The sequence below is a fragment of the Chenopodium album genome, chromosome 2, assembly GCF_948465745.1.
Source record: "Chenopodium album chromosome 2, dcCheAlbu1.1, whole genome shotgun sequence".
Lineage (NCBI taxonomy): Eukaryota > Viridiplantae > Streptophyta > Magnoliopsida > Caryophyllales > Amaranthaceae > Chenopodium > Chenopodium album.
The window spans coordinates 69838477-69853177 of record NC_137835.1 but is presented as its reverse complement, the minus strand read 5'-3'; the positions used below and the strand labels follow the sequence as shown (position 1 = coordinate 69853177).

Below are 14701 nucleotides of genomic sequence, written 5' to 3'. Positions count from 1 at the left end.
ATGGTGTGGAGATGGCACCGGGAGGAGCAAATTCGGTTCACTGATGCGGGGGAGGAAGTTTGGGCATCTACCGGTGGTATGGGAGGGTTTTTCGAGGGAGATAGGGGTTCTTAGGGTGCAGACACGGTGGTTTATAGCGTGCAGGCACGGTGATTTCGTGGGAGATTGGGGTTTTGGGGGGTTTTTTGGTCGGATTTTGTGGTGGCGCGAGGGTTCTGGTCGAAATCCGCGAAGGCATGGGGGTTGTGGACGGAATCTGCGTCGGCATGGTGGCTGGGTGGGGAGACATGGGTGGTTGGGGTTTTTTTTTCAATTTTTTTCATTTTTTGATAATTAATTAAATAATATTCAAAATTAAATAATTTAAAAGACAACCAATTATATGTTGTCACGTGGCATCATTAGCCTTATGACTAATGGTGTTAACATTCGTTAGTCATTAGTGGCATGTTATGACATTTTCATAAGAGTAAAGGTTATATGGTGAATTTGAAAGTTTTTGATGGTATACGACGAATTAAGTTAAAACTCAATGATACATGGTGGAAAATTCGTAAAAACAAATACCGCAAAACTGCTGACTCGTGTGATGTGCTTTCTAAATTCTATCTTCATTCGAATTCTATGTTTTTTGATGTTTAGAACGAATTCGACTTCTTAACAACTAGCTTTCAAACCCATACAACCCAAAAGGCTTAAATGTAACGTAAAATTTCTATGCATATATATATATTAATTATTATTCTTAGCTTTATTTCTAATCTTATTCAAGTAATTCAAAGTCAAAAAGAAGACCCTAAGGTTCAACCTTTAATTTTTTAATTAAGGTGTGAAGGCAAAATCCGAGGGTGACAATAAAAATAAAAATAAAAAATTGTTTGTAAGTTCAATAAAAAAATAATAAAATAAAAGGAATTAGAATTATTTTTGTTGGGCTTTCATTTGGAGAGAATATTTATTTTTTTTGGTTTTATTTACTCTACTTATTTTTGTTGCTTTGCTTACTAGTATGAGTAAGTATTACCCACTACCTAGTATGGGATAAGCCCAACCCATACGATAATAAAAAATTATTTTTTATATTTTTTTAAAGCTAAAAAGAATTAAAATAAGTAAAAGTGATAGCAAGGGGGGTAAAAGCAGAACCCGCTAAAAAACATCCAACCCGCGCCAAAGGTTTTCTGAAGGCTGGAAAACCGCTTAACTGTATCGAAGAAAATCCGAGTAGATCTGGCTCCGCAACCTGTCAACTGTAACAAGAAGAGATCGTCCGTCAAGAGGTGTAGCTCTCCCTTAATTGTCAGGTGAATTGTACTTATGATTTTTAGGGTTTTGTTGTTAATTGAAACGCTATTGACTGAATTGCTGGTTGGGTTATAGTTACTCCTTTTGAGTAGTATAAGTGGAATGTCATTTATCAGTGGGATTGGGTAGTGTTGTTTTCAATTTCTTCGTAGTCTTGTTGAAGTATATAATTAATTACTGCTTTTTTACAATAATTTGTGAATTCATCCCTTAATGTTTAATTTGTTATTTTTATTTGTAAATTAATGTACTGCATTATGGGGAGTATGTGAAGGAAGTTGTTGAATTTGAAGCCCATTTTTAATAGCTGTTGAATTTTGCGTTGAACTTGTTAAGCCCATTAGAAATTTCCTTGAATTTGGTGGGGTTAATTTGTGAATTCAAGTTTGTATAATTCCTTTGGTTTGTATTTTGACATTAATATATGAATTGGAGTTGGTATATTTGCTTGGTTTGATATGGAGCTTAAATCACGAACTTGTATTATTCCAAATTTCCTTGAATTATTGAAGTCACATGGCTGTGTTATGTTTTGTTTGTAGAAATGGAAGATTCTTATACAGAAATGGAACAAGCTTATATAGAAAATGAGGTTGTGTCGCATGAGGAAGAACTTGAGGAGGTATAATTAGTTGTGTGCTTTGATAGTAGTCTGGTGTATTTTGTTTATTGTAGTATGCTGTACATGTGAGTTGTTTTTTGGGCAGTTTGATTTGTAGACTTCCTCATTAGAGCATTTATAGTTGAATGTAATTTTTTTTATTGGTAGGTGGAGCTGTTATCAACCCTTATTGCTTCAGTAGATGATTTCAACCATTTGGAGCATGGTTTAATTTGGAGGAGGTCTTTTGTACTCCTTTACGTTGTGTGGTTGAGAAAGAAGGACAAATTGAAGAGGTATAATTAGTTGAGGTTTTTTTTTTTTTTTTTTTTTTTTTTTTTTTTTTTTTTTGTCGTTAGTAGTCTAGTGTATGTATTTTGGTTATTGTAGTACGTTGTACATGTCAAAGTTGTTTTGTGGGCAGTTTTATTTGTAGACTTCCTAAATAGAGCATTTATAGTTGAATGTGTTGTCTTTTGTTGGCAGGTGGAGTTGTTATCAACCCCTATTGCTTCAGTTGTAGATAATTTGGAGCATGGTTTGGAGGAGGGCTTTTGTACTCCTTTACGTTGTGTGGTTGAGAATGAAGAAAGACAAATTGAAGATAAACTGAACCACCCTGAAGTAGGTATGGTTTTTAGTAGTTGGGAGGAGGCAGACAAATTCTGGAGGCAGTACGGGAAGCACCAAGGTTTTGGAGTTTTACGTGCAGCTGGTAATTACAAAATTGAGAATGGTAGAATTGATAATACTAAGTTGAGGAGTTACATATGGAGATGTGAATGTGCTGGTCAGCCCAAACTAAGACGAAAAGTTAATGGGAAAAGGGTGTATGGTGGTGGTTTAAGTTTGCAGCTAAATCGTAGGAAGACGAAGAAATGTGGTTGTCTTGTGCAAATGAGGGCAACACTACAAAAAACCCCTATCGAGTCGCCTCTAAACCATCTTACACATCGCTTCAAGGGCAAAACTACAGGCACCGACACAATAGGTACCCCCCTTACGTGTTGCCTATGACCTGATGCGTTAGAGTACTTTACGAGTCGCTTGGTTGATTATAGGCGATGCATAAAATAAGGTATAGGAGTCACTATAATATAGTTTATGAGTCACTTGTTTCTTTAGATGCGACTTGAAAAATATAGTTTTCGAGTCACACGTTACTTTAGAGGCGACGGGTAAGGTCTATTTTATAAGTCATTTATTTACAAAAATGCGATGTATATAATAAAAATTATGTGTTGCTTATTTAGTAAAGGCGATGCGTATGGTAAAATTTATGAGTCACTTATTTATTAGAGGCGATGCGTATGATAAAATTTATGAGTCACTTATTTATTAGAGGCGATGCGTATGATTAAAATTATGAGTCACCTATTCATTAGAGGCGATGCTTATAATGTAATGGCCCTGCTACGTGCAGCTATCCTAAACATGCATAGTATTAAAATTTATTTATAATCATAAAAATGAATAAATAAAAAATGACGATATTTGACTAATTCAAACTAATAAAGACAAAATTAACTAAAATATATTAATAATTGAAAATTTTCTAATAAAACAAGTACATACATGAAAATTTCTGTGCTATAAAAAACGAAGAAAAAAACTGAAATAACTTTGTTCGCTAACTTTTGAGTACAAGTTTCATTCTCATTAAACTACAAGCATTTATCATAAAAATATCTACACCATCTTTCTCGAATATCATCTATCACCTCCTTAGTGAAAGGCTCAAGAGAGAAATGCTACATACACAATAAATAGATATATTAGTAATACATACATGTAACATAAACAACCGCTGATTTTATAAAAATAAATATTTATTTAATACCTTTTCCCAATCGTTATCTTTTTGTAGTATAAGTGAGACAATTTGATCCATATACTTCATGAAATAATAGCCACACTCAACTCCGCCTCTTTGTCGAGAACACTGAAATGAAAATAATAATTTTTTTTTTCTAGTAATGTCAGTACACACATAAAACTTAAATGACCATAGTAATATAATGTAAACCAGCAACATCTACCTCAATGACATTCCACGTTAGCTTTGTTTTCCGAGATCCTTTGTTAATATTCATTAAAGTTCTATATGCCCTGTACACAAATTTGATACGAATGCATTACATATGGACATAAAAAACTAATCAAACCTATAAAAAAAATTGGCAGCATCTCTCCATAAAATTGACCTATACGGCACTATGCCATTATTAAAAGCATCTAAAACCACCAATACTTCCGGCATATAACATCTGTAACATTACAATATACAACCAACTCTTCTCAAACACCATGAAAATCATCACTTATAACCTTTGGCAATTCATCTTATCACCACCAGCATCCATATATTATCAAACAAGTAACAGAAAAAGATTAACTTGTAATACTTACACAGATAATGCTCCTTTGAGATGCACACTATCTAATGACCAATCTGCCAAAGAATTGAAGAAAAAAGCTTCTCCTTTTTGGGGGCAAATCACAACTAGCATCCAATGATGACTTATGAATAAACAACATACAGTAAGAAAAAAAAGTTAGATAAATTATTCACAAAAAAAAAAAAAAAAAAAAAAAAAAAAAAAAAAAAAAACTAAACTGAGGTTAACAAAGTAATGTGATTAGTTATGAGTTGTGTGTGCTTACTCTTGATAGAGAGGGGCAAGTATATATTGTTTCGTACGTTGCTTGGTCATTGAATGGTTCAAATAACTTGTCAGCGAGGAAGGACGAGATTTAACCATTTCTAACCTTTGGGGACAAAAAAATCCAATGGTGTCTTGAACTTCATTCTTATTGATTTCGCTTTGCAAACACCTAAACCAATTGCAAAAATATTAATATGATAAATAATAAGCATTTTTAATCAAAAATCACTAGTAGAATAAATGTAATGGGAAGCCCCAAATGGCAAGCGGTTTTGCAATTCCGCTTGCAATGTTGTAAATGGCAAGCGGTTTAGGGTGAACCGCTTGCGAAATTGTAAATGGCAAGCGGTTTAGGGTGAACCGCTTGCCAAATTGTAAATGGCAAGCGGTTTGGAACATGAACTGCTTGCCATTTCTTTAAAAAAACCCTAATTCTCACGCTCTCTCTCCTCCTCCTCTATATTTCTCACGCTCTCTCTCCTCCTCCCCTCAGTTTTCACGCACTTTCTCTCTCCTCCTCCTCTCTATTTCTCACGCTCTCTCTCCTCCTCCCTTCCATTTTCACACCCTCACTCTCTCCAGCTCTCCTCCATCTCCTTCTCTTTCTTCTCTCATCTCCGTTCTCCATCTCCGTGAGTTAGACCATATTTTTGAGCAAATTCGAACAAATTTTCGAGCAAATTCGAGCAAATTCGAGCGAATTTTCGACCATATTTTCGAGCAAATTCGAGCATAGACCATCCTTTTCGAGCAAATTCGAGTTTAGACCATAATTTTCGAGTTTTTTAGGTCAAATTCGACCATAAAACTCTAGATCTAGAGTTTTCTTGGTCGAATTTGACCCTTAAAACCCAAATTTCAAGCCAATTTCGAGGTTATGGTGGAATTCATGGTAATTTTTATTTTTTTTAAGTTTTTTTTTTTTTAATTGTATGGTGATGTGTGGTTGAATTGATTTGTTTCAGGCCGATCTGGTGTTGGTGGGGGTTTTGGTGGGGGTCGTGGTGGGCGAAGTAGGTTGGGATCTGGTGTTGGTGGGGGTTTTGGTGGGGTCTTGGTGGGCGAATGGGCTGGGATCTGATGGATGGTGGGGGTCGTTTTACGCAAAAATGGCTGGGATTTGGTGGATGGTGGTGGTGCGCGTGCGTGGACGGTGGTGGTGCATGTGGACGGTGGTGGTGGTGGAGCAAGTGAACAAGAGCTGTTTTGTTTGTTTGTTTTTTTTTTTTTTTTAATCAAGCTGTTGTATTATTTTTATTACTTGTATTAATTTTTTTTTATGTAATGTAATACTTATAAGTTACAACAATCAATTAATTTATCTAAATATTATTGGTTTTACATTTGTTCGTGTATCAATTTTAGTGAAAAACACCAAAAAAATTTTTTTTTTTTTTAAAAATTTTTTATAGCCATAATGGGCAGCGGTTTGGCGCCAAAACCGCTGCCCATTCACTACAAATGGCATGTAAAAGGCTAATGGCAAGCCCCTTAAAAGCATGCGGTTCAGAACCGCTTCCCATTAGGGGGTTTGAACCGCTTGCCATTACATATTTTCTACTAGTGAATTTACAGGAAATTTCACAATCTAAGTATTATTACCTTATCCAAATATGAACACATGATATGTTTAGCCATGCCATTTCAAATAATTGCTTAAGATCCTCACCAAATACGTAAGCTGTAAAAGTGACTCTCTCGGGATAAGAGAATATATTCTCTTCAAACTCAACATCAACGCTGAAATCAATGTCTTGATTCTTATACAAGTTGTATAGATCCTTGCAACTTTTTGGAAAAGACAAGAATGTGACCTTGCTAACAAGGAAGCGTTGTATGGTTTCATTCTCATTTTCCTTCTGATGAGATTCAGCCGCTGAACCAATATCACCTATTTTATTACCATCTTGGCTATTTTCCTTGTTCTTTTTCTGTGGGTTTTGGTTGATCTTCATATGAAAAATAAGAGAAGATAATTAAATGCTTATACTTTATAATTTAATTTTATCTAAAATAAAAGTAAGTTACCTCCTAAGACAATCTGACTTGTTTCCGAGGCCATTGTGCCCAACTTCCTTTTACATCATCACCAAGATATTCATGTCCGGAAAAAGGTAAAGGTAGGGTTGTATTCTCCTCCCCGTCAACAATATCTAAGATAGTCACTTACTTTGACATGATCTTCAAGTAATAGAACATTATGAATAATCTCTCTCGGTTCAGCTTTACATAAGGTCCCTCTAGCCACAACACGATATACTTGATCTTTTTCAAGGACCAGTAACTCACATGGAATGGGCTCCTGTACACAAGTTTTAATAATATCAGTTTTTATAATCAAATTCTTGAGGTCATGTATATGCTAATAATGATATATAAATAATTACCTTAGATCCTTTAACGAAAGGATCGGGATCAATAGAGTAACAACTGCTACGAGGATGAAGAGATGTAGGACCATTCATATTGACTTCAACATCATTTGGTACATGTATGCCACAAGACTTCAAAATCTCAAGGGTAACAACTTTCATTTCTGCTCTTGTTTGCTCCCTTACTTGTTCTATGAGTAAATGTGCAAATTCCTCCACTTGTTTAAATGTTAGCACACCATTTATCTCACGACAACGCTTCTTTCTTTTAAAAATTGATGTAAGAGTTGCTTTTCCTCCCACTCCCCTCACATGACCTCCATTCTCGGGAGTCCCAAGCGCTTTTGTTAAAATATCATAACTTCCGGAGGACACAAAATCACCAGATTTTTCTTTTTCCCTAAGCTCATACTGTTTGAAAATATAATAAACATAAATAGTTCTTTAAAACAGCAATAGTGTAAAATAATAGTTACTTGGGACTAAAAAAATGAATGCTTACAATTTTCTCCACAATTTCTTTAGTCTTCTCATTTGGGATATTCCCATTCTTGTCCTTTCTTCCCTCTATCCACTTCTCATAGCGAAGTCTTGGAGGTATTGCAGGCATTTCGAATTCAGCTCCAGTAGAAGAGGAAGTTGATGAAAGGGCAGCATTTTTCAGTTGGGCTTTGATATGTCGTTCTTCTTGTTTTTCATATCCACCACGACCCAAATGATGTGGGTGCTCATTTTTAGCTTGGTTACTTCGATTTTGTTCACTTATAGCCTGACAATATAATATACTTAGCATCACATAATATGTTGAACAATTTGGAATTAAAGGAGAAAAGAGAAAGTAAAATAGGCAATACCTTGAATTCAGGTTTTTCACGTAGCTCCTTGAATAATTTCCAATCATCTTCATCAATGCCAGGGTAAAACTTCCAGGGTGGGTGTTCTTCTTCATTTTTCTCATGTTGTGTTAAATATTCACGAGTTAATCTTGTCTTAAATCCTCTCCACCTCTTGTTGCAATCTCTTAATACAAATTCTTTCTTATCATCATCGCACATGAATAATTTCTACATATTCATATGTTATGGAATCAATTACTTATTAATTGAAATAAAATCATTTAGCATAAAAGTACTTAATTATATATATTTACATACCTTGACATAAACCCATAACCTATCCTTTAGTTCCTTGTCAACTTGACGCCAATTTTTAATGTGAATCTTTGACCTTTGAACGAGTAATAGCACCAGTATAAGTTGTGTACTTATCTTTATGTTCTCCCACTACAGTACCATGTGCATCCCACTCAAGAGGATACGGTCCATCATCATCCTCTGTTATATATTTAGCAGTTGTAAGGCCTTTTGTCTTCTCTTTTTTCAATTGCTTAGTCTGATCATCAGCATGAGAACTGGAAGCTAAGGATCTTCCTCAGAACCATGTAATATGAAAATCCTAACATAATAAGTTACGTTGTTAAGCATTAGAGTGTAAATGCATATACCTAAAATGGGAGAGAATAATTAAATACCTGATCCTGAGAAATTAACTTTGTACTTGTAGCTACTTATATTACTGACAAACAAAAAAAGTTCACCTGTCAGAGCAAAAACAAAAGATGAAGGTTAGTGTACTGTCAAATAAGTTATACTTTAAATATACTTAAAATATACACCTTAATCAATCACAAAGTTAGAAACCAAATAAACATTCCGTCTTTTTCGCGCTCATCAACATGCCATGTTAGATTCTTTGCATCATTAACATTAGCGAATTAACGTTTAAACCTTGGCACAATAGGCAAATACCAAAGCACCTTGGCAGGACCCCCTCCTTTGACAATTTCACCATCATTACTCACCTTATATCGTGAAGTCCCACATTTTGGACATTCATGCAAGTCACTGTACTCTTTTCGGTACAACACACAATCATTTGGGCAAGCATGTATCTTCTCAGCATCTAAACCCATTGGACACAACATTTTCTTTGCTTGGTATGTAGAACTTAGAAGCTCATTACCTTCGGGAAGCATATCTATCAATGATTCCAACAAATATATGTGAAACCCTTATCACTCCACCCATGTTTGCTTTTATTTTGAACAACTTTAGTACACCAAAAAGTCTAGTATACTGGGAGCATCCAGCATACAAAGGTTTATTAGCATCACTTAATAAACTATCTAAAACATGTCCCCTCTCATCCATATTTTCCTCCATATCATGTAACATCTCTTCAAACTGATTATCTTCATAATCATCATCAACATTATTTAAGCCCACTACATTATCATCGTAGTTAATATCATCATCTACTATTCCCTCACCATGCCAAACCCATTCAGTATAATTCTTCAAATACCCATTACAAAAAATATGATCTCGTAGTTCATTTTCATTAGACACCGTACCCATATTTCCACAAGTCTTACAAGGACAACATATTTTCCCCCCTTTTTTTTTATGTTTCAAGGCAAATTGAATAAAAACTTCAACCCCTTGTTGAAATTCAGGCGTAGTACGCTTTCGTATAATCCAAGTTTTGTCCATTTGATCTCTAACAAATACATTTCCCACATATATTTAATTAATAAACATTAAATCTCATAAACCAATATACAAGAATTTAATATTATATGACTTTTTGATAGGTTGAACTCATTCTAGATTTTTTTTATTATTAGTAGCAGAGTATGTAATAGCATAAGATCACATCGTAGTGGCTACCATATATGCATCAGAATCAAAATAGTTTTATCAATAAATTATATAATTAAAACGAGAGCATCCATATAGTCAATATTCACGTGACTAATAAATTAATTGAAAAATCAATTTTAAAAGATGTCAAACTGATACGGGATGCATAATCTTCATCTTTCTTAATTTTATAAGTTTCTAGTGGAATACAAAAAGAAAATTAAGTCCAAGATTAACAAATCACATCAATAATCAACATGCAATGGTCCAACATATGAACATAACCGTACTTTATGAAAAAAAAAAAAAAAACCCCAAAAATGTAGAAATTCAATTAAGCATAAGATCCAAAAAAACGAATTGAGCCTAATTTAAATAACAAGACAATGAAAGATAATGAATTTTGATAAACTAAAACACCAAAATTATAATAACCCATGTATAAATAGATTAAATTATGGTTTATCAGATGCTTACCTTCGAATTCGAAGCTTCTACAAAATATTAGATGAGACCCACCGTCGAAATTATCACAATTAGGCCGGAAAATTTAGTTGCTGGGGTTGAGACGCAATATTAGACTCTCCGTCGCTTCTCCGCCGAGTAGCGTTTGCTGCCGTCGAGGTAGTTTTCTCACTCTTTAAATGTTAGGAGAAGCAGTAAATACTCCCCCCTTCTAAGCAAAAGCAAACTCTTTCTTTCAAATTGCAAGGGAAATTATTGAATTTCACTACAAATTTTTAGATACTGGGGTTTGATTGGGAATCAAGATTTAAGGGTTTGGTTTGCGTGGGAAATCACAGTATTGTTAAAGAAGATGAATATGGATAGTTTTCAAGGGTTTTAAACTTTTTTTACTTTATTTTTTTATTTAAAAAAATGTAGTACTCTTTTACCTTTTTTTTTTTTTTTTTTAAATTAAAAAAACGTAGTACTGTTTACTTTTTTTTTTTTTTTTTTTTCTCTTTTTGATTAAAAAAACGTAGTACTTTTTTTTTTTTTTAAGACCTAGTACTCTTTCTTTTAGTAGTATATGAAGACATAGTACTAATTAAGGGACGAGTTAATAAAATACCTAGATAAATTCATATTCAAACCTTACGCATCACGTTATTTATAAGAGGCGACTCCAAAGGCTTACGTGTCACATATCAAGAACATATGACACTTTAGACTTATTTTCATAATTTCTAATACGACCTAATGTGTCGCCTAATTTATAACGAGTGACTCGTAAAGCTTATGAGTCAGATATTAATTTCAGGCGATGTATTAGACTCAATAGCTATATTTATACAACAACCTTACGAATCACTTAATTTATATGAGGCGACTCCAAACATTTATGAATCACACAATAATAATCAAGCGACACTTTACATTTTTTCTAAACTTATTATACTACCTATAGTGTCGCCTCATCTATAAGGGGTGACTCCAAAGGCTAATGTGTCACATATTTTTGACATGCGACTCTAAAAGGGCGACTTTTAAAGGTAATTTTGTAGTAGTGCAATTTATAAGCATGATGGTTCATGGGAAGTTAGGAAGGCAGTCGTAGAGCATGTGAATCACAATCCTACTCCACGGAAGTCGAGATATATTTCTATGTTTTCCGCAAGATGAAATAACTAGTGTGGTTAAGAGGAAGCTCTTTAATGACTGCAGTGCACGGAGAAAAGTGACGCAAGTACATCGTAGTTTGGCAAAAGAGAGGGGCGGAGTTGAGAACATGGCCATCACCGAAAGAGACTTAAGGAATGTTCTAGCTAAGTTGAAGAAGTTGAAGATGTGTGGCGGTGATGCAAATGCAATGCTTGCCTATTTCGATAAGATGAGTGCCGATAATCAGAACTTTTTTCACAATTATAGGCTAGATGATGATGGTAGGTTGACCGGTGTGATGTGGGTTGATGCCCGGAGTAGGGTAGCGTATGAGGAGTTTGGGGATTAAAATCGATCTAAGTAAAAGATCTACAACATAAAATTCATTTAAAATAAAAGACAACCCAAATGTTTAAAAAAAATAAAAAAGAACAATATAATGATTGATTAGTAAGGAAATATACCGCAAGAAATATTGTACACCCTCCACAACTTTTGGAATAACCCATTGGGTAGAACCTCCTGGCAAAGCTTCCTATAGCATGCATAAGATGGTCGATTACTAAGGAGCACCAGTCATAGGACTTTGCATCTTCAGCTGCAAACGCTGCAGGTAAAAACTAGGGGCATAACCTATGGCTTGTTGTAGGACATAGTATATCAACTATAGCAAGGAGCAAAAAGGCAATCTTGAAATCTGAAGGATCCTCTAATGGACCTTCAACTGCTTCAACAAGGCTTTGCCTAGGAATTCCTTCCACCAAACTAGGTGTAGTTCTGTTGTACCTACTGCGTACACGGTCCAGCATAAAACTCATTTCTTCGGTGGCTTTCTTGGGTACCGGCTTCTTTCCCATCGGAATACCAAGAACCCAATGAACTTGAATGGGGCTAAACCCAAAGTCTTTGCCATCTATGGTAACCATAGACCTAGAGTTCACATCCACCCGTGTCGCAAGCCAGTAACATAATTCCCGTGGAAGCTGCCTGTCAACAAGGGCATACAGTCCAGCAAAACCCATTTCCTTCACTAACTTTTGTTTATCATCATCAAATTTTCTTATTGTTGCACCAAAACTCTCTACACGGCAATTAACATTTTCAGCTGCACACACAAGTTAAACCGTAACAAAACCTAATAACAATAATTTACTAATTCCAAATAATTAAACTTAAGACAAACGAGTTAATAGCAATAATTTAGTGAGTCCAAATACCCGTTTCAATTCCATAGAGCATCTTTCAATTACTGTGCCAAGTTCCTTCATCTTCCCACCCTCGCTAAGAGAATTGTCCTACAAAAACAAAACGGTTTATATTGAGTAACCTGAAAATAGGGCTCAAATTACAATACAAGCCACAGAGGGAGATAACAACATATACATCTACAGCAACTGACAATGAAAAACTCACCCTAAACACATCCGCACTCACTTTACGAGGGCGACACCCGTCACTTGCATCATTACCCGCTGATGTTTCAATCACAACCTTTTACAGCATATTATAAAGAAGTTCAGTCATTTGAATTGAACAGAACATATCAAAAATGGATAGACAATGTGTAAAACCAACACACAAAGGAACCACAGAGACAAGACATGAGAAGAATTACTCAAACAGATAAGAAATTGTCAGAGGTAAGCAATGGATAAGAAACCAAAACCCAAATAATTGGATAAGCACTTGTTAAATCAAAGGTTTCATTCTTAATGTTTATTATTACAGCATTCCCAAAATCAACATAGAGATGTTTCAAAAGACCCCTGATGGCAGCACACCCAAAATTAATATGAATGACTACTTTTTAAAGGTGCATATAATTGTCATCCATTAATTATTGGGATATCATGGGAAAGTCAAATGTTAATGTTGATGTAGGATCAAGTAAATAAAGAATTAAGAGTCGTAATCACCACCAACACTGTAGAGAATTAAATAAAATTATTCATTAGATGCCATGCAACTATCTTCCACTAGAATAAGAGCTAAGCAAATATACAAGAGCTAAACAAATACTACAGTAGCCAATTTCTGTTGCATCAATATGCACCTACTCTAAATAACAAGAAAATCATATTGAATGTTCATGTTCCTAAAACAGTGGCCAGGTGTCTAATGGACATAGTGAACCATAACTGCAGCTAATAATCTATTTATGAACAATATTAAAAGCCAAGACTAAGTATTAGAAATTTGGAAGTTGGACAAATTCTTAATTGTAATATATTGAGTTATAGGATATCTTTTAACTCGGAGAAGAAATGGATAGATTGCAGTTAACTATACTGACTATCCGAGTTATAAACTAGAGTGCAGTTAACTATACCGACTATCCGGGTTATCTAAAGCCTCAAAATACTCTCCATCATCAATTGTAAGCTTTCTAAAACAAAATAATCATCTAAGCTATTATATAAGATTACAATGGCACCTGAAAACAATGCTCCATTTACGTCTTCATAATTACCTAAGTTAATATAAAAGATTCATGAAAGTCATCTAAGTTACTAGCATATGACTACCAACTATATAAGATTCATAATCACCTAAGTAATTATATAAGATTCATAAAAAAATATCAAAGTTACAAGCATATGACTAAGTACTTATCTAACTTCATAGTTCTAACTATACCCCAAAATTCCTACAATAAAATCAAATCTTATTATCTCTGATCCAAGACAATTCAAAAGTAATTCACACTTGTAATTGAACAAAAAGTACACACTTGTAATTGAATCAAAAAACTATACCCCCACGTTTAAGCTACCCCTAACTACCCCCTAACTACAAATTAAATCAAAGATACACACCCAAATTTCCAAAATCAAGAGTAAGTACCTCTTCTACATCGCCACTGCGAGCACCTCCTCTGCGTGCACCTCCTCTACGAGCACCTCCTCTGCTAGCACCTCCTCTACGACCACCTCCTCTTCGAGGACCTCTTCGCCTACCGCCTACAACCCCATTTCGCAATTATCAAACAAACCAGAACAGAAAACCCCTAATTGTAACTGAAAACAAACATAATTACACTTTAAATTTCAAAATTAAGTCAAACAATTATCATTACCTGACATAGTACAAACCCTAAACACCGAATTTGGGTATAAAATTCAACAAGCTTTTTCCACAATAAGCTTAAGAAGAGAATTTTGTTGGAAATTCAACAACTTTTTCCGATGTCGAGGCGGTTCGATGAGAAACAGGGACGAACAAAGAGGAAAACACGAGGAGCTAGAGAGAACGAGGGAAGAGGAAAGAGGTTTTCCGATAGAATAGGAGTGCTTTTTTGGAATGAGAAAATTTTTTTACTGCTTGGTAATTTCTTTAGTCAATGCGCGGAAATTACAAATTTTCCCCTGGTTTGGGCCCAACGAGCCCATACCTGGTAGTGGTCTATCACTACTCATGCATGCATGCAAGATTGCTTCCAATTTTTTAATG

General features: G+C 34.7%; 1 protein-coding gene and 1 long non-coding RNA gene across 8 annotated transcripts; one reads left to right on the top strand and one right to left on the bottom strand.

Moving 5' to 3' along the window:
• Nucleotides 1-899: 899 nt before the first annotated feature.
• LOC145586834 (uncharacterized) lies at nucleotides 900-3204 on the top strand. 2 transcript variants are annotated; one of them, XR_014101028.1, is made up of 4 exons: nucleotides 900-1280; nucleotides 1848-1927; nucleotides 2075-2202; nucleotides 2393-3204. It is a non-coding gene; the product is annotated as an uncharacterized LOC145586834 (long non-coding RNA). The 2 variants fall into 2 exon arrangements; XR_014101027.1 differs by having other exon boundaries at nucleotides 902-1304.
• Nucleotides 3205-3389: 185 nt separating this feature from the next.
• On the bottom strand, nucleotides 3390-14530 carry LOC145600211 (uncharacterized). 6 transcript variants are annotated; one of them, XM_081656124.1, is made up of 17 exons: nucleotides 14328-14530; nucleotides 14096-14211; nucleotides 12665-12742; nucleotides 11716-12546; nucleotides 10124-10322; nucleotides 8476-8541; nucleotides 8099-8399; nucleotides 7799-8008; nucleotides 7447-7713; nucleotides 6960-7355; nucleotides 6601-6874; nucleotides 6175-6521; nucleotides 4571-4741; nucleotides 4316-4426; nucleotides 3946-4015; nucleotides 3747-3848; nucleotides 3390-3657 (listed from the first exon to the last, which is right to left on the bottom strand). In XM_081656124.1, the coding sequence occupies exons 8-11, from the start codon at nucleotides 7997-7999 to the stop codon at nucleotides 6716-6718; spliced, it is 1023 nt and encodes a 340-aa protein (XP_081512250.1). In that variant the 5' UTR covers nucleotides 8000-8008; nucleotides 8099-8399; nucleotides 8476-8541; nucleotides 10124-10322; nucleotides 11716-12546; nucleotides 12665-12742; nucleotides 14096-14211; nucleotides 14328-14530; the 3' UTR covers nucleotides 3390-3657; nucleotides 3747-3848; nucleotides 3946-4015; nucleotides 4316-4426; nucleotides 4571-4741; nucleotides 6175-6521; nucleotides 6601-6715. The 6 variants fall into 6 exon arrangements, with proteins under 6 accessions (XP_081512250.1, XP_081512243.1, XP_081512260.1 ...); XM_081656117.1 differs by having other exon boundaries at nucleotides 10124-10319; XM_081656134.1 differs by having other exon boundaries at nucleotides 10124-10284.
• Between the last annotated feature and the right edge of the window lie 171 nt (nucleotides 14531-14701).

Excerpts from the sequence above, each read along its gene's own strand:
- LOC145600211 (XM_081656124.1), bottom strand. The coding sequence starts at position 7,999 with ATGTGCGATGATGATAAGAAAGAATTTGTATTAAGAGATTGCAACAAG. Across the intron at positions 7,356-7,446 it reads AAGAAATTGTGGAGAAAATT|TATGAGCTTAGGGAAAAAGA; the intron begins GTAAGCATTCAT and ends ATTTTCAAACAG. Across the intron at positions 6,875-6,959 it reads CTTTCGTTAAAGGATCTAAG|GAGCCCATTCCATGTGAGTT; the intron begins GTAATTATTTAT and ends ACTTGTGTACAG.